This window comes from Delphinus delphis, chromosome 16 (genome assembly GCF_949987515.2).
Source record: "Delphinus delphis chromosome 16, mDelDel1.2, whole genome shotgun sequence".
Taxonomy (NCBI): domain Eukaryota; kingdom Metazoa; phylum Chordata; class Mammalia; order Artiodactyla; family Delphinidae; genus Delphinus; species Delphinus delphis.
In genome coordinates this window covers 71,204,631-71,221,123 of record NC_082698.1, presented here as the reverse complement: position 1 = coordinate 71,221,123, position 16,493 = coordinate 71,204,631, and the positions used below count along the sequence as shown (strand labels likewise).

The following is a 16,493-nucleotide window of genomic DNA, read 5'->3' as shown; positions in this document are numbered from 1 at the left end:
CTGCTTGAATTAGTCATTTCCTGGTCGGTGTTTTCATATCGGCTTATAGTAGAACGTACAACCTCAGTGCTAGAAGCAAATTATAAGTAATGGTTGTGTTCTCCCACCCCCAACACCTAGAGCAGAAGTATCTGACTTATTTTTTGTGACACTGAATAGAAGTTGGCCCAATGTACAATAAACTGTATTTGCTAAGATGATAGCCTGAACTTACAATAACCCCGAAACTTTAAAAAGAAAGACAGCCAAAACAAAAAACAAACAAAAAAAGACAAGTCACACACGCAAAAAAGAGAGATAACGGAGCTAAATTTTTTTTTTGGCTTTGCCACCGGACTTGTAGGGCCTTAGTTCCCCGACCAGGGATTGAACCCAGGTCCACCGTAGTGAAAGTGCAGAGTCCTAACCACTGCATCGGCAAGAAATTCCCCCTGAGTTAAATTTAAATAAAAATCTAGCGTCAGAGCTATGGAAGCTTGTGGTCTTCTTTATGTTGAATGCAAAATGTATATAATGAATTACTAGCTGTTTTTAGATATAAATTGAATCCCTTGCTTGGGCCTCCCAGAGAGAAAGCTATATATAAATTTATTTGTTAAAATTAGTTAAAAGTGATATCCTAGACTAGCAGAGAAGAGTCTTCTGTAGAGCACTTCTCTGGGGCAGTTTTTATTTAAAATGTGAATTTGCGATTTTAAAAATAAGCTTTAAAAGTTATTAGGTTCAGGCCAAGATTTCCCAGTCCCCTACTTCCACCCTGAATCCCAAATGCTCTGCTTCTGTTACCCAGTAGCACAAAATTGCCAAGGCTGAGTGTTTGTGCCACATATACGGCCAGATGACAGATGCTGCTCCTTGTGTAACAAGGTATTAAACACTTAAATGCATGTGATATGCTAGTTCCATTGCTTATCCTAATCTGGGTCATCTAATATGTAATTGTAGCGGTCATGGTAATCAATCTTTGTTCTAGGTCCCTTAGAGTCAGTGCAAAGACTCTTATTATCTCCAGTTCTATTTTACTTTTTTCTTTTCTTTTCTTTTCTTTTTTGCGGTACGCGGGCCTCTCACTGTTGTGGCCTCTCCCGTTGCGGAGCACAGGCTCCGGACGCTCAGGCTCAGCGGCCATGGCTCACGGGCCCAGCCGCTCCGCGGCATGTGGGATCCTGCAGACAGGGGCACGAACCCGCGTCCCCTGCATCGGCAGGCGGACTCTCAATCACTGCACCACCAGGGAAGCCCTACTTTTTTATTTTCTTAAAGACTTCACAATGATGACCAAGTGCAGTAATCTCTCTTTAGGATACAGTGGAGGGCAACGAAAGAATTTGGGGATACTGGTTTATTTAAAGTGTAATTTAGATCTCTTTTTCTTCCCCCGCAGAAGTGCAAATTTTTGTGTTTTAAAGAACATTTAAAATTCTGATGTGAGAATATTTTAAAATTTTAAAAAAGAAAAATTTTGTTTTTAATTTTTAAATAAAATGTTAAATAGATTAAAAATTTTAAATAAAAAAGTGAGGTAAAAACATAGCACAGCCATATATATATGTGTGTAATGTAGAAAAAAGGTATCTAAGTCCTCTATCTATATATATAGGAAAATTTTCTTTACATTATTGAGGACATCTTTCCTAGCTTTCTGTTATCTCCTCCTTAAGGTAACCGAAATGTGCTCCTTTGGCCCAGCCTGAGAATCATTAATTTAGAAAAAAATAAATATACACTAGCTTTAAGTATTAGAAGTGAAAGTAATGGGATTTGGATTGCGTGTAGTATCGCTTTTGTGATGAGCTATTTGATTACAATAAATTTTAATTGTGCCAATATTGGGAGGGGGGGAAAAAACCAACCCACAGCGAACAGCAGGTTTCTGATGACTAGAAACAGTAAGACGACACTTTCTTGGAATGAAAGACGGCGCTTGCGCTCAGACTCAGTGGACGCCCGCCCTCCTGCTTTTTCTCCAGCCGCCGTTTCCTCCGCCTTTCGCGCTCTAGCCACCCGGAAAGCCCATCCTAAGGGAAGCTGGGCACTGATTGGCTTCTTTGAAAGTCTACGGGATACCTGATTGGTGGATCCAGGACCCTTTAGCGCGGTGAGTTTGAAACTGCTCGCACTTCTCTTCAAAGCTGGCGCTTCGAAGTTAGGGGAGAGCGCCGCTGACGTGATAGCCGCCGCCGCTTTCGCCGGGGGATAATAAGCCGGGTAGAGTTGCCGGGGTCAGGGTCATGCCTATGGGGCGTCGACTCGGCAGGCCGGCGTTGACTCGCGGGCCTCGGAGGGGGTGTATTACGGAACCGGGTGATAATTTGGCGGCTGGGGTCTGCGTGCGGCCAGGCCGGGCCTTCACCTGGGGTCCGGGGCCTGGGCGTGGGAGCGACGCCGGCCGGCTCTAGCGGGAGGCTTGTGGGAGCCCAGCCCCGGCGGGGTTACGCCGGCAGGGCTGGGGTTGCCCTGGCCTTGGAGTTGCAGTCTGGGGTCACGCGGGTGGCTGAGGAGGCTCCCGGGTCCTGATTGAAGCCAAATCCGTGCCTTGGTTGGACGACGCTGAGCTCTTGCGGAGTGCCAGGCTCGGCCCTCGGCCCTGCAGCTCCCGCCCGTCCGCGGTGCGTCCTGCCCTCGCCTCCGGGGGTGGAAAGCAAGACCGCCCCTGGGTCAGCTACCCAAGCCCGTTCCCAATCACAGGCTGTCCCGGAAAACCGATCGGATGAACTACCTTGTGGGCCGTCTCAGGCTTGCCTCTGTGCCCATGACCCCAGGCCTCCTAGAGCTTTTAAGAACGCTTAGCCAAGGCATAGAACACTAGAGAACTTGGATTTTTTGTTGTCGTCGTCGTCGTTTTTATTTTATGCTTGGTGGTGGTTACATTCTATGGAATTGGCAAAAAGTGGAAATCTAAGAAATGCCGAGAGTTAGAAACGTGTGTTTTTAAATCCTTTAATCAATTTTTATTTAATACTAAAGTTACCAATGTGCACGTCTTGCTTCCTCTAACGACCTGGAGGTCTCTGGGTGGATTAAGCCGCTGGTATTTTACATCCTGCCACGTACAGGGGGCTTTCAAAAGCTATGCTGAGGCCGCATCCTTTATTTAAAATAGTTACAACCAGGAAAGGGTGGAAGAGTAAGCTTTGAAATTGGGTTGGTTTTCAGTTATTTGTCTAAAGTGAGCTCAGCAGTTTCATTGTGCTTTAGGCATATCACATCTGGATATTGAAGAAAAGATAATTATCCTAATCGTCCACTGTCATTTGTAAAATTAACCATTTTTAAGATGGCCAGGGTAGTGCAATTTTGTTCATTTAAAAAGATTTATCTCTACTTGTTTCTGGAATGATTTTGAAGAAGAATGTGAGAAACATAACTTAAGGGTCAATATAACCTCAGGCTCAGTGACCTTTATATATGGTTTCATCGGTGATGTATTATAAAATGATGCTTTGGGCTGCTGGAGCTATTGTTTCATTGCAAACTTACCAGCCAAGACTTACCAGGAAGTCTTGAGTAACTGGTTGTCATTTCAGCTCTTTTTTTTTTTTTTTTTTTTTTTTACCATTCTTTGTGATTCAAGTATATGGCTTTTTACTTTGTTCTTGACATTTCTGTGGGGTATAATTAGATTTTATGTGTGGAATTGCACTTTTTCTTTTAGAGTGCTTAGTGATCTTTCCTACCTTACAAAAAGTACCTTGAAACTTTTTGTCATGTTTGTGTTATGTGACTGCTGACAACAGGAGAAAGATTAAAACTGTCACTTGAGCAAGTTGAAACACATATACTTTTCGCTGCTTTAAACCCTCTAATGGGTGAGCAGTGTGACCACATTTTAGCTCCCTACTCATGTCTTTTAAAAATTTTTTTTTTAAATTATCTTCATAAAAATATAAAGCTGTACAAATTCAGTCAAATAACCTTGTTAAAATATTTGGGTATAACTGGCACACACTGGTGCTCCCTTAGAAGTGTTACATAAAGAGAACATCTGGGATGTGTTTGGGAAGAATAGGTAAGTCCATGTGTGAATTTGAGGGTTAATTTGGAAGAGGCTAAATGTTACACTGGTATAGGATATACGAATATTTCCAATGTTTCAGAAACTAAGAAGGGTGGGAGAGTCTTTGAGTTCTTTCCCTTCTAACTATTGTTCCAATATAATAGCTAATATTCATGGAAAATTAATACTGCACTAGGCACTGTGGGAAATGCTTTACTTATAGTATCTCATTAATAACGTAAAAGCACGCTTTGAGTTAGTGACATGTAATCAAATCAGCTTTTCCTCTCATTTTAGGATCTACCATACCCATTGATTAACTATGGAAGACTATACCAAAATAGAGAAAATTGGAGAAGGTGAGTGGTTTTAATAATATAAAAGGATTTTTTAAAAATGATTTAATGATGCTGTAATGTCCTTGACATGAAAACATGTAAATATTCATTAAAATCTAATCTTTGGGACTTCCCTGGTGACGCAGTGGTTAAGAATCCACCTGCCAATGCAGGGGACACGGGTTCGAGCCCTGGTCTGGGATGATCCCACATGCCATGGAGCAACTAAGCCCGTGCGCCACTACTGAGCCTGCGCTCTAGAGCCCGTGAGCCACAACTACTGAAGCCCGTGCGCTGCAACAAGAGAAGCCACTGCAATGAGAAGCCTGCGCACTGCAACGAAGAGCAGCCCCTGCTCGCCCCAACTAGAGAGAAAGCTTGTGCACAGCAACGAAGACCCAATGTAGCTAAAAATAAAAAAATTAATTAACTAGTTAGTTTTTTAAAATCCAATCTCTCAGGTACGTCTAACAGTATATTAGTGCATTAATACATATGTTCTCTACATAATAAAACACAAAAATGTTCACATTTCAAGAGAATTGAAATTATTCTGACATGTCTCCCCAACAGCCCCCTTCCAATAATCTTACATCCTTCTAATACTAAATGCTTAAAGCAATATTTGTATTTTGAAAACACTATTGATATCTTGTAGGGAAGGGTGTTAGGGCAGTGGAATTATGTACTTTACTTCTAAATACTTCTGCATATATACTTGAAGTTCTAGTCAGGGTCATGCATTTCATTTGGTGGTTAATGTCTCCTTAATGTCTTCTGATTTAGAATTGTCCCCCTGACTTTTCCCCTTTGACATTGAGTTTTTGACAGCCCAATTCATTTCTTAAATATATCCAGACTTTTCTTATTTCAATTATTACAAAGTTGTTCTCTGGTTTCTTCTGAATAACAAAAAATCTGAGTGTTGTTACATTAGTCTTGGAACTCCTTCCTGTCTTAAGGAAATGTCTTTTTAGATTGTAGAGAACATAGCTATATCCATGATGTGGAACCTTAGTTGGCATTTAGTAGGCACTCTGTAAACATTTGTTGATCAAAGGTTTTTCTCTTTACCGTTCAGTCTCCATAACTTGTCCATATCGAACATTTTAAAATTTTATAATGCTTAGTTCATTTCAGAGCCCATACCTTGTATGTCACAAATAATTTTTGGTAATTAACCAGTAGAATCACTGTGCTCTGTTTAACTAGCGTTCTATTCCAGTAGTTCATTGAGAAGTGATATGGTTCAAAAAGAGTCAGAAGAGAGACATAGAGCACTTGTGATGTCTAAAACTCAATTCAGTACATATCAAGGAACCTAACCGGTGGCACAGTGGTTAAGACTCTGCGCTCCCAATGCGGGGGGCCTGGGTTCGATCCCTGGTCAGGGGACTAGATCACACATGCATGCCTCAACTGAGAGTTTGCAAGCCACAACTAAGGAGCCCGCGTGCCGCAACTAAGGAACCAGCAAGCTAAAACTAAGACCCAGCGCAACCAAATAAATAAATATATATTTTAAAATGCATATCTAGTGTTTGCTATAAGTTTATCAGTGGTTGTTATGAGTAAATTTTAGGACCAGGTGAATGTTGTACACTTGAGGAGAGGTAAGCATACTTAAAAAAAGCTCTGAATTTACCATTAACAGTTTATTTGACTATATTATGCAAATGACTGATCTTCCTGAGTGGGGTCTGCTCCAGGATCCCTGTCAATGTCAATATTGACATTGTTGCTCATTATCTGAAGCCCATATCTCAGAATCAGTGTTCTCAACTTCCAAATGGATGTGAGGCTTTCTGCTATATAGTAGATAATATGAGCTTGAATAGATCAAATATTTAATAAAATATTTTATCCTCATTCTTTTCTAGATGAGGATTGTTGACTGTATATTTGAAATGTACGAAGCACTCTATATGAAGTTTTCTGAAAGTGTCACAGTGACTCCTGTTAGTAATATTTCCTGAGCCCAAATCTTTGCACTGTATTTTATGCCTACCTTGTTGCCAGGTAGGATATTTGACAGGAGATACATTCCAATCTGCAAACGATCCTTTTTCTCTAAAATGTGCTGGAAAATTACTGGTAATTTAAATGTATGGGAAACCTGTGATGACTATATGAATTCTCTAAACTACAGCCATGATAGGTTTTAGTTACCTTCAGTGTTGTTTTGGAAGTGATGAGGGTATAATTATGACTAAGATGCTTCCTCTCTGGCCACAGCAGACATTTCTATCATGTGACACCTTATGGGATTCAATCATTTTTAAAATCTTTTTTAGTTTGTGGAGGTTGTCACATAGCAGACACTTTGTCTATTTCAGGTACCTATGGAGTTGTGTATAAGGGTAGACACAAAACTACAGGTCAAGTGGTAGCCATGAAGAAAATCAGACTAGAAAGTGAAGAGGAAGGAGTTCCTAGTACTGCAATTCGGGAAATATCTCTATTAAAAGAACTTCGTCATCCAAATATAGTCAGGTATGGTGTAATATCTGAATTTGAATCATTTTCCGCATACTATTTCAAAATGTGAATTTCATTGTGGAAACTTTTACATTTGCTTAATTTCTGGTGTAACCTTGCTGAGCTGACTAGAACCCTACTATTTTTGTTCATTGAGAATGCTGGGCATAGAAAAAAAGGCTGGTAAAGCAGGAACAGAGTTAGAGGAGCTTGGTGATGAAGATTAGTAGTGGGGGCTGGAAAATCAGGGTAAACTGGTCAAGGGAGAAAAGGAAGTCTTTTTCACAGAGCTTTGACACTGCTCCCACTCTGAGAGCTCTGATCCTTAAAGACTCCTTAATCAGAGACCTGAGACAGGTAGATAGGTCAGATGAAGAAAAACTTTTTCTTTCCAAGTATTTGGACTGGCATCTTTCCAAATCAGGATTTAACTGCATTTTTCTGGGGCTAGAGATAGTGAGCAACTAGTAAAGTCAGATACTATTGTTTCTATTATTTACCTCAATGGAAAGACAAGCTCTGAGCAACAAGCAGTCAACCTAGAAACGTTCTTCTGGAGTAGAAGCCGCTTGCCAGTTAGCGCCTAATATAATATGACTTAATTTTCAATTGCTGCCCTGAGGTTCCTTTCTCAAATTCTAGGTTAGTGCTACGGTTTTCACAACTAGGGAAGCTACCACCTCTTCTTTCCCAAAACAGTATAGTAAAATTTCTTATGGCCCTACTTTTTGTAATAGCAACTGTGAAATGTATAGAAATAGTTTTATTTTGTGAGAGGTCAAAAATGTTAGTGTTTTAAATTTTCATATAATTATTTTATTCTTCAGTCTTCAAGATGTGCTTATGCAGGATTCCAGGTTATATCTCATCTTTGAATTCCTTTCCATGGATCTCAAGAAATACTTGGATTCTATCCCTCCTGGTCAGTTCATGGATCCTTCACTTGTTAAGGTAAGAATCTTGCCTAATTTTATTAGTATTTTTCCACTGTGAATGTAAAGTATTTACTCTGTAGAAGTCCCTGTGTTTCATGAAAATGTGCTTGGAAAAAGTGTTAGAAAGTAGAACAAGGAAGAAAAGAATATTTTGTTTTCTCCCACACAGTTAGTCTATGGGTTAGGTTGTTAATGGTTACCCATTTTATTACTAGATAGTGCTTCTAGCTGTAAAGTGAAAAGTAGTGCCTGAGATAACAAAAGTAATAAGTACATATTACATTGTTGGAAGCTAGGATATTCTGGTCTTTATTTGGCAGTCAGGTACATGTAAAACAAAGTAGCAAAAGCCTGGGGCAGGGTGATGGTGGCAGGCGGTTTCATTTTATTCTGGTTTTAAATATATTTTGGTTAATTTATTTAGACATTAAATTTCATTTAAATTTTAAATGTGTAATTGTCCTTACACCATCTCTACCAAACCTCTCCTTAGAGGTAGGCATTCTTTTTTTTTTTTAAATATCTTTATTGGATTATAATTGCTTTACATTGCTGTGTTAGTTTCTGCTGTATAACAAAGTGAATCAGCTATACGTATACATATATCCCTATATCCCCTCCCTCTTGCGTCTCCCTCCTGTCCTACCCCTCTAGCTGGTCACAAAGCACGGAGCTGATCTCCCTGTGTAGCCATTGTTTTATTAGTAATCTTAGAGATACTTATATGTCAACTTTGTATGTGTATATACATATACTGTTTTTATAAAAATGGGATTATATACTTATATATATATATATATGCATTACTTTCCCTTTTCTGTGTAAAACATTATTCGACCATAGGTCTACCTGTCTTTCTAATTTTTTTTTTTTTACTCAGAAACATTATTTATTTTTGACATCCATCTATATCTTAACGTAACTGTAATGAGTATTCCTTGTAATATCACCTCGTAGGGAAATCCCCACTATGATTTTTTCTTCAATTCCATTTTGTTCAAGAGTCTTCCTAATTTTTGATACAGTTATGTAAACCAGTTCCACACTGGTGGACATTGAAATTGTTTTCCAGCTTGGTGATTCATGCCTTTATGGTCAGTGCTGCAGTGAATATCTTTATATCTTCATATACATCTTCATAGGATGGATTCTCACAGGTGGAATCAATGGGTTGAAGATGTTTATTTACACTTAAAATCTTGATAGAGAGTGCCATTTGCCCTCTAAAAAATTAGAGCAATTTACTCTTAAACATCATGGTGTGTATTTTCTTTTAATACCTCACTGTTGAAACTTGTTTTTATCAATCTTTTTGATAATAATCTATTATGTGAAAAAGACTAATATCATTTTGCATGTCATTTAACATTTTTTCATTTCTTAGCCATTTTATAAACAGCCTATACATATTCTTCACTGATGATCCTGTTAGGATATTTTTTCCACTGGTTTCTAAGAGCCTCTTATCAGTAACATGTTGATAATAGTTCTTTTATTCCTTTTTTTTGTCTTTTGATTTGTTAATGGAGTACACCGTTAGTAATTTTTATAATTTAACAATCTTATACATGACTTTTGGACTTTGAGATTTTTTATGTCTTATTTAAGTCTTCCTCACTCAAAGATCACATGTATTAGAACAATACATGGCAATGTTTTTCTAGTAGTTCTAGTAGATTACCCCCACCCCCTCCTTTTGTCTTAAATTCTAGATGGATCAAAGGTTTATTTTGGTGTAAGGACGAGGGTTCTTAATTTTTTTCCAAATGGCTAGCCAGTTGTTCCAACTGATTGATTTTATGTATTTTATAATTTTGAACTTTATAAGTCAATACTATAACTATGTATATTTTCTATTTCTGTAATATCCATGTTGCTTCAAATGTCAATTACATTGTCTTGGCAACAAGTATCTTATAAAACACTTCTCTGAACTTACCAAACAGGATTTTGCGATAATTGTATCTCTTTAAATACACAGTCATAATATTCTCTTTGTTGTTTCTTTTGGAGTCTGTGACCAATGTCTCCAAAGAGGAAATGAATATGTAAAGATAAAAGGCTGAAATGGAAAAGACTAACCTTATTCAAGGTAGAAATAGAGTTGCTATAATTATATAAAACAAAAGTTTAAGAAAATTTCTATATAGAAAACTAACTTAAGAATTAGGGGCCAAAATAAGTAAAAGAAGAATAAGTGAGTTCATAAACATGTGCCCATAAGGTGAATATCTTTGTCATAGGTATACAAACATGAATACCTTATGTAAATGGGCTTCCCACCCCCAAATACTTCCTGTTAGTCTCAAATTGCCTGAGAACTTTTTTTTTTTTAATTTTTATTTACTTATTTTTGCTGTGTTGGGTCTTCCTTTCTGTGTGAGGGCTTTCTCTAGTTGTGGCAAGCGGGGGCCACTCTTCATCGCGGTGCACAGGCCTCTCACTATCGCAGCCTCTCTTGTTGCGGAGCACAGGCTCCAGACGCGCAGGCTCAGTAGTTGTGGCTCACGGGCCTAGTCGCTCCGCGGCATGTGGGATCCTCCCAGACCAGGGCTCGAACCCGTGTCCCCTGCATTAGCAGGCAGACTCTCAACCACTGCGCCACCAGGGAAGCCCCTGAGAACTTTTTTTGTAAATTGTTTATTTCTCTGCATTATCATTTCTCATGTCTTTGAAAGAAAGCCACCAAGATTATTTAGAAAATTGTTAAATGGTATGGTTAAGTTTCTAACTTATGGTTCCTTCTTCCAGAGTTATTTGTACCAAATCCTACAAGGGATTGTGTTTTGTCACTCTAGAAGAGTTCTACACAGAGACTTAAAACCTCAAAATCTATTGATTGATGATAAAGGAACAATTAAACTGGCAGATTTTGGCCTTGCCAGAGCTTTTGGAATACCTATTAGAGTATATACACATGAGGTATGTTTTTTGGTGCTTTTGTTAAGTGTGATTGCTGGATTGTTTTCTATATTCTTTAAGTCAAGAAAGAAATACTCAATCAGAAAGATTTCCACTCTGTGCCAGTATCAGTTTATTGCCTCTCTGCTCCAAAGTCATCCTTCATTGCCTGCTATGTGAAAATGTATCTGGAACCTTTTGAGTATTTTTCTTTTGCCAGTTGCTGTGATGTTACGCTTTGACAGTAGAGGGTGCTGGAGAGGCATTACAGGAAGGAGTCGTTATTCTTACTAGTCAATCTAAATCTTCCAATCCTCTGTTATAGTTACTAATCTTTTACAGTAGACTTTCCCCATTCAAATTACCATGAGATTTCTGTCTGTTGATTGGATCCTCTCTTGAAACAATAAGATTGGTTAAAAGACAGGTTTTGTTGCTTAAGTGCTACTGTTTCAGATGTATTTAGAAGCTTCTAAATATAACCAAGTTTTGTTTGTGTTATATTGATGACTTGGCATTTTGTTTGCTGTTTCTGGAGAGAAAGGGAATGTTGACTCACATAGTTAAGGATTATTGGGAAACCTTGTCTTCTGTGGAGTTGTCTACCCTTCTGCCCAAAGACTTCCTCCAGATCAAAACTTAATGACAGTGCTGAGCTGGTCAGATGTCTTGGCTTCTTTTAATTATTCCTTTTTATCATTTTTCCCATGGCTCTATAAATAAAGATTATTTGGTTTCCATTGGCGTAAACATATGCCACTGATCTCCAATGTGATAAATTAGATATGCTAAAATAGTAGATTGGTGCTAGACTACTAATAAACTGTTGTTTGACTTCGTTTTGATTTTAGCATGTAATCGCTACATGCACTTGTACAGTGTCAACCCCAAATCCGTTATCATTGGGCTTTTTTTTTTTTGTAAGTGAAGGCTATCTTGACTCTTTTGTTCCTCGCATTTTAATGATTTGAAAAGACTTGGTATGCTTTTTTCTTTTTCCCCCTAATGAATATAACTTAGAAATACTTCCTTATTTATCTAACATTTAGTATTGTGTATAGTTAATTGACTTTTAAACACTGTTATCAGAGGCAATCAAGCAGCATTCTAAAGGACAGTCCTAATGAAATAGAAATGTTTACATTTGGGTAATTTAACGTGCCACATTTATTCCAAGTAAGATATTTTCTTTGTAATAGGTAGTAACACTCTGGTATAGATCTCCAGAAGTATTGCTGGGGTCAGCTCGCTACTCAACTCCAGTTGACATTTGGAGTATAGGTACCATATTTGCTGAATTAGCAACTAAGAAACCACTTTTCCATGGGGATTCAGAAATCGACCAACTCTTCAGAATTTTCAGGTATTTTTGTTTTATACTTGAGCTACTAAGAACTTTTATATTAACATGTATATAACAAGAGTTATGTTTATACTTTAACCATAAGTTTTTGTTTTGCTGTGGCTGTTTAGAGCTTTGGGTACTCCCAATAATGAAGTGTGGCCAGAAGTGGAATCTTTACAGGACTATAAGAATACATTTCCCAAATGGAAACCAGGAAGCTTAGCATCCCATGTCAAAAACTTGGATGAGAATGGCTTGGATCTGCTCTCGGTAAGGAATGCCCTTTATATTGACTTCAACACTGTGCATGATTCTGAATGTACTTAATTCTTTCTTTCATGTAGGAAATAGGAAGAAAACCACCATATACTGAGCCAGGCACATAACTATTATGTCTGTTATGTTTATTGCTGAAGTGAGCACATTACTAGCTCCATTTTAGATACAAAAACCACTAGTGGTTTCGAGAGGAGGATGTGGCATTTGTTCACTTTTTTTCATATATAGATTTATTTATTTATTTATTTATTTGGTTGCATTGGGTCTTCGTTGCTGCACGCGGGCTATCTTTAGTTGCGGCGCGCGGGGGCTACTCTTTGTTGCAGTGCGCGGGCTTCTCATTGTGGTGGATTCTCTTGTTGCAGAACTCGGGCTCTAGGCGCACGGGTTTCAGTAGTTGTGGCTCACGAGCTCTAGAGTGCAGGCTCAGTAGTGGTGGCACACGGACTTAGTTGCTCCACAGCATGTGGGATCTTCCTGGACCAGGGCTCGAACCCGTGTTCCCTAAATTGGCAGGCAGATTCTTAACCACTGCGCCACCAGGGAAGCCCTTGTTCACTTGTTTTTAATCTGATAGGTAGCTGTAGATACTCTGAAGGAGAGGATGAGGTTAATAAACCTTTAAGTTGTGGACTTGGAGTGGCCTTCCTCTCCGGGTTTTTTGTCTCAGTATTTACTGCTTTTTAGTTTAGACACAGTCATTTTAATTTTTAAAGTCTTTACTGCATGAATTCCCATTTCTCACTTTGCCTTGTTTCCCCATCAGACAGGTTAGCAGAAGGACAAATGTAGTTCTTAAAACCTTTCCCCTCTGTTATGTTGCTGTTCCCAACTAAACAGTTGTGTTCTTTAAAAACAAGATAAAAAACAAATTTGTTAGGATAATAGACCTGCCTCAGGAAATTTGTTTTAGAACAGTATTTAAATACTGAGATTTTCTTTTCTTTTCTTTTTAAACTTATTTTTATATTTATTTTTATTTATTATTTGGCTGCATTGGGTCTTTGTTGCTGCACGCGGGCTTTCTCTAGTTGCAGTGAGCGGGAGTTACTTTTCATTGCAGTGCGCGGGCTTCTCATTGCAGCGGCTTCTTGTTGCAGAGCACGGGCTCTAGGTGCACGGGCTTCAGTAGCTGTGGCGCGCAGGCTCAGTAGTTGTGGCTCGCGGGCTCTAGAGCACAGGCTCAGTAGTTGTGGGGCACGGGCTTAGTTGCTCTGTGGCATGTGGGATCTTCCCGGACCAGGGATCGAACCTGTGTCCCCTGCATTGGCAGGCGGATTCTTAGCCACTGCGCCACCAGGGAAGTCCAATACTGGGATTTTAGAAGGGACTAGTTTTTATGAATCTCAGGTAATGTGATTGCAAAAAAAAAAAAAAAAAAAAAAGATTTTGACAGGTTACTAAACAAAGGAAAAAATCTACTGCTATATCATCATACACATGTTCTAACTGATCTTTGAGCCCCTTCACAATTTATAAATCATGCCACCAAATTCAGCTTAGAGTTCCCAAATGCTTACAAGTGCAGTCCAAGATCCTTTACTGCCACTCAGATATTTTGTACATTAATATTGATGATATGATGTAAAAGGCCTTCTATATTCCTGGCCCAGTCTGTCTTTTTAACTTCCGTGATTCTTGAACATGAAGAATTTCACTTTAGTTAATGAAATGAAAAATCATACTGTCAATCATGGTTCCTTAGTCTAGCCAGTATTGACATCTTGGACTGGCTCATTCTTTGCTGCTGGAGGCTGTCCTGTACGTTGTAAGATATTTAACAGCATCCCATTCCTCTGTCCTATAGATGCCATTAACACATTCCTCCCAGTTGTACAACCCCAGATGTCTCCACACATTGCCGAATGTCCCCTGAGGGGCAAAGTCTCACCCAGTTGACAATCACTGCTGTAAATCCTAAGTCAGTCTTGGTTTCAAATTTCAGCTTTATCACTCCTAAACTCTATGAACTTGGGCAGGTTCCTTAACCTCTTTGAGCCTCAAAGTTCTTATTTGTAAAGTGGGACTAATTCCTACCTTTTTTTGTGAGGATTAAGTAACATGAAACGTACAAAGCACTTAATAGAGTGCTAGCTATATAATAAGAGCTCAAATGGTAACTAGATAGTAAAAGTATCTCTGGGTCTGCTTATTGATTTAGTTTTCTTTAAGATTAATAATATTTCTTTAAGATAAATTTTAACTTTATTCAGCCTTTTCTGTTAATGTGTAAATAGACTTTAATACTAGGTTGTCTGACCATAATTCATTTAGTGACTCATTTAAACTATGTTTATAACACATTGGTTTTGTTTTTATTTGGAACTTGCTGGAAGCTACATTAGAAACCTCTATAGTTAATTGCCACCACTTCAGCAATGCTGTAAATAACTCAGAGGGCCATTTAATTCTCAAAGTAAATATAATTAACTAGATAATCTTTCTTCAATTTATGCCTTGGTTTTAAAACTATCTGAATGCTTGTGTCTTAAACCATAATTTATAGCAAAAAGAGGTTATCGAGATATCTGTGATTTAAGGAATAGATTATTTAGAGCTAGGGGGTGAAGTAAGACATTTATGTGCTTTGGTATTAAACTAACAGAAATGTTCATTTAGTAGTTTTTCATTAAAATTATTAGCTTAGGGCTTATTGGTAGAAAAGTAAGGCTTTTTGGAGATTTTTTTAAATGGTTTATTTCTTAACCTTTTAAAAAATCTTTTTCCTCCCACAGAAAATGTTAGTCTATGATCCTGCCAAACGAATTTCTGGCAAAATGGCACTGAATCATCCATACTTTAATGATTTGGACAATCAGATTAAGAAGATGTAGCTTTCTGACAGAGTTTCCATGTGTTGTGTCGAGAACAGATAGCTGTATTTTTACTGTTAACTGTTTTTGTGTTGTGTATTTTTCTTTTCTTTGTTGTAAAATTTAAGCTGTGCCTCATCTTCTGATTTCAAAAGTGTAACTTAAAAATGTAAATACTGTTCTATATGAATTTAAATATAATAATTCTGTATATGTTTGTAGATCCCACCATAACAACTATTTGTTACTATAATAAAACTATATAAATCTAGTACTGATGTCAGGAATTGGGAAAAATTTGAGTTAGCTTAAATCATCTAAAATCCTATAGCAGTCTGCTTTTCCTGTAGTTGGAAATACTAAACTTTACGAAAGTGTGCTAAGTTGAAAATTCATAATGCTTTGAAGTATTTTTATGCTCTGAATGTTTAAATTTTCTTGTCAGTTTCTTGCCATGTGGTAACTCTACAACCTGCCCAAAGATGAATATTTTTCTACTGGTATTTCAATTCGTGACCTAAATGTTTAGGCATTCAGATGAGAAAACTATCCAGATTTGAGAACTGATGCTTAATTTAGAGAGGTTTTTAGTAACTTATAAAACTAACATTAGCGTATGCCAAAGTTTGCTAAGTTTTACAGTCAGAGATTAAGGGCTGTCCACAGCAGGGAAGAACAGTTTAGAAAATTTATGGGCTATCCTATTTTTAGGTAGGTTATGAAAGTTATTTGTCTGAGTGAATTCTTGTGCCTTGGTCAGAGGTAATAACTATACAAAGGAGTAGTGGCTTATCTTGGCTTTCAAGCCTGACTTTAAAACTCGGTTTGTAAATTTTGACATAGTTTAGTTTATTAGCAGCCTTCTTCTAGTTTATTAGCAGCCTTCTTAGAAGGTTCTAATGTAAAATTATTTAGCTAAAATCACTAGCTTTGGGAATTGTTTAATTAATAATGCTGCTCGTTGTGATTTTTACCTGTAAGCAGGCTAATTTATTTGTTATAGCCTAGAGAAATGTCTCTGAAAATAGTTTTATCATTTTTAGTGTACATCTATCCATTGTCTGCCCATAGACTCTATTTTTCCTCCTGGTTACCTATGGCTAGAATGGGCATTCTTGTGTGACTGATCCAGTTGATTGAACATGTAATGGGTGATCTACCTAATCTTGTTGTCTTAGAATTTTTGCACTTGAGGAGAAAGGATGGGTCACTTTCTTTGGCAACAGGGCTTATAAGTTGGGAGTTTTGGTGGCCTTGTCCTAGGTGCTTTGGTGGAAGCCCGCCTGCAGTAAGGGAATGCAGAGCTTGGAAGTCATTTGAGGTCATACTGTGGAGAGATTTCATGGCGGGAATTTGTTAAATGAGAGATCACACCAAAGATTGAATTGAGATGGTGACGTGGTGTAT

At 38.0% G+C, this 16,493-nt stretch overlaps 1 protein-coding gene across 2 annotated transcripts; it reads left to right on the top strand.

The window, feature by feature from the left end:
* The first annotated feature begins 2,102 nt into the window (after nt 1-2,102).
* CDK1 (cyclin dependent kinase 1) lies at nt 2,103-15,374 on the top strand. Of its 2 annotated transcripts, none has more exons than XM_060033767.1 (8): nt 2,103-2,208; nt 4,295-4,356; nt 6,672-6,828; nt 7,641-7,764; nt 10,500-10,670; nt 11,849-12,012; nt 12,123-12,264; nt 15,009-15,374. In XM_060033767.1, the coding sequence occupies exons 2-8, from the start codon at nt 4,320-4,322 to the stop codon at nt 15,105-15,107; spliced, it is 894 nt and encodes a 297-aa protein (XP_059889750.1). In that variant the 5' UTR covers nt 2,103-2,208; nt 4,295-4,319; the 3' UTR covers nt 15,108-15,374. The 2 variants fall into 2 exon arrangements, with proteins under 2 accessions (XP_059889750.1, XP_059889751.1); XM_060033768.1 differs by having other exon boundaries at nt 2,185-2,222.
* The last annotated feature ends 1,119 nt before the right edge of the window (nt 15,375-16,493 follow it).

Excerpts from the sequence above, each read along its gene's own strand:
- CDK1 (XM_060033767.1), top strand. The coding sequence starts at position 4,320 with ATGGAAGACTATACCAAAATAGAGAAAATTGGAGAAG. Across the intron at positions 6,829-7,640 it reads CGTCATCCAAATATAGTCAG|TCTTCAAGATGTGCTTATGC; the intron begins GTATGGTGTAAT and ends TTTATTCTTCAG. Across the intron at positions 10,671-11,848 it reads TTAGAGTATATACACATGAG|GTAGTAACACTCTGGTATAG; the intron begins GTATGTTTTTTG and ends TCTTTGTAATAG.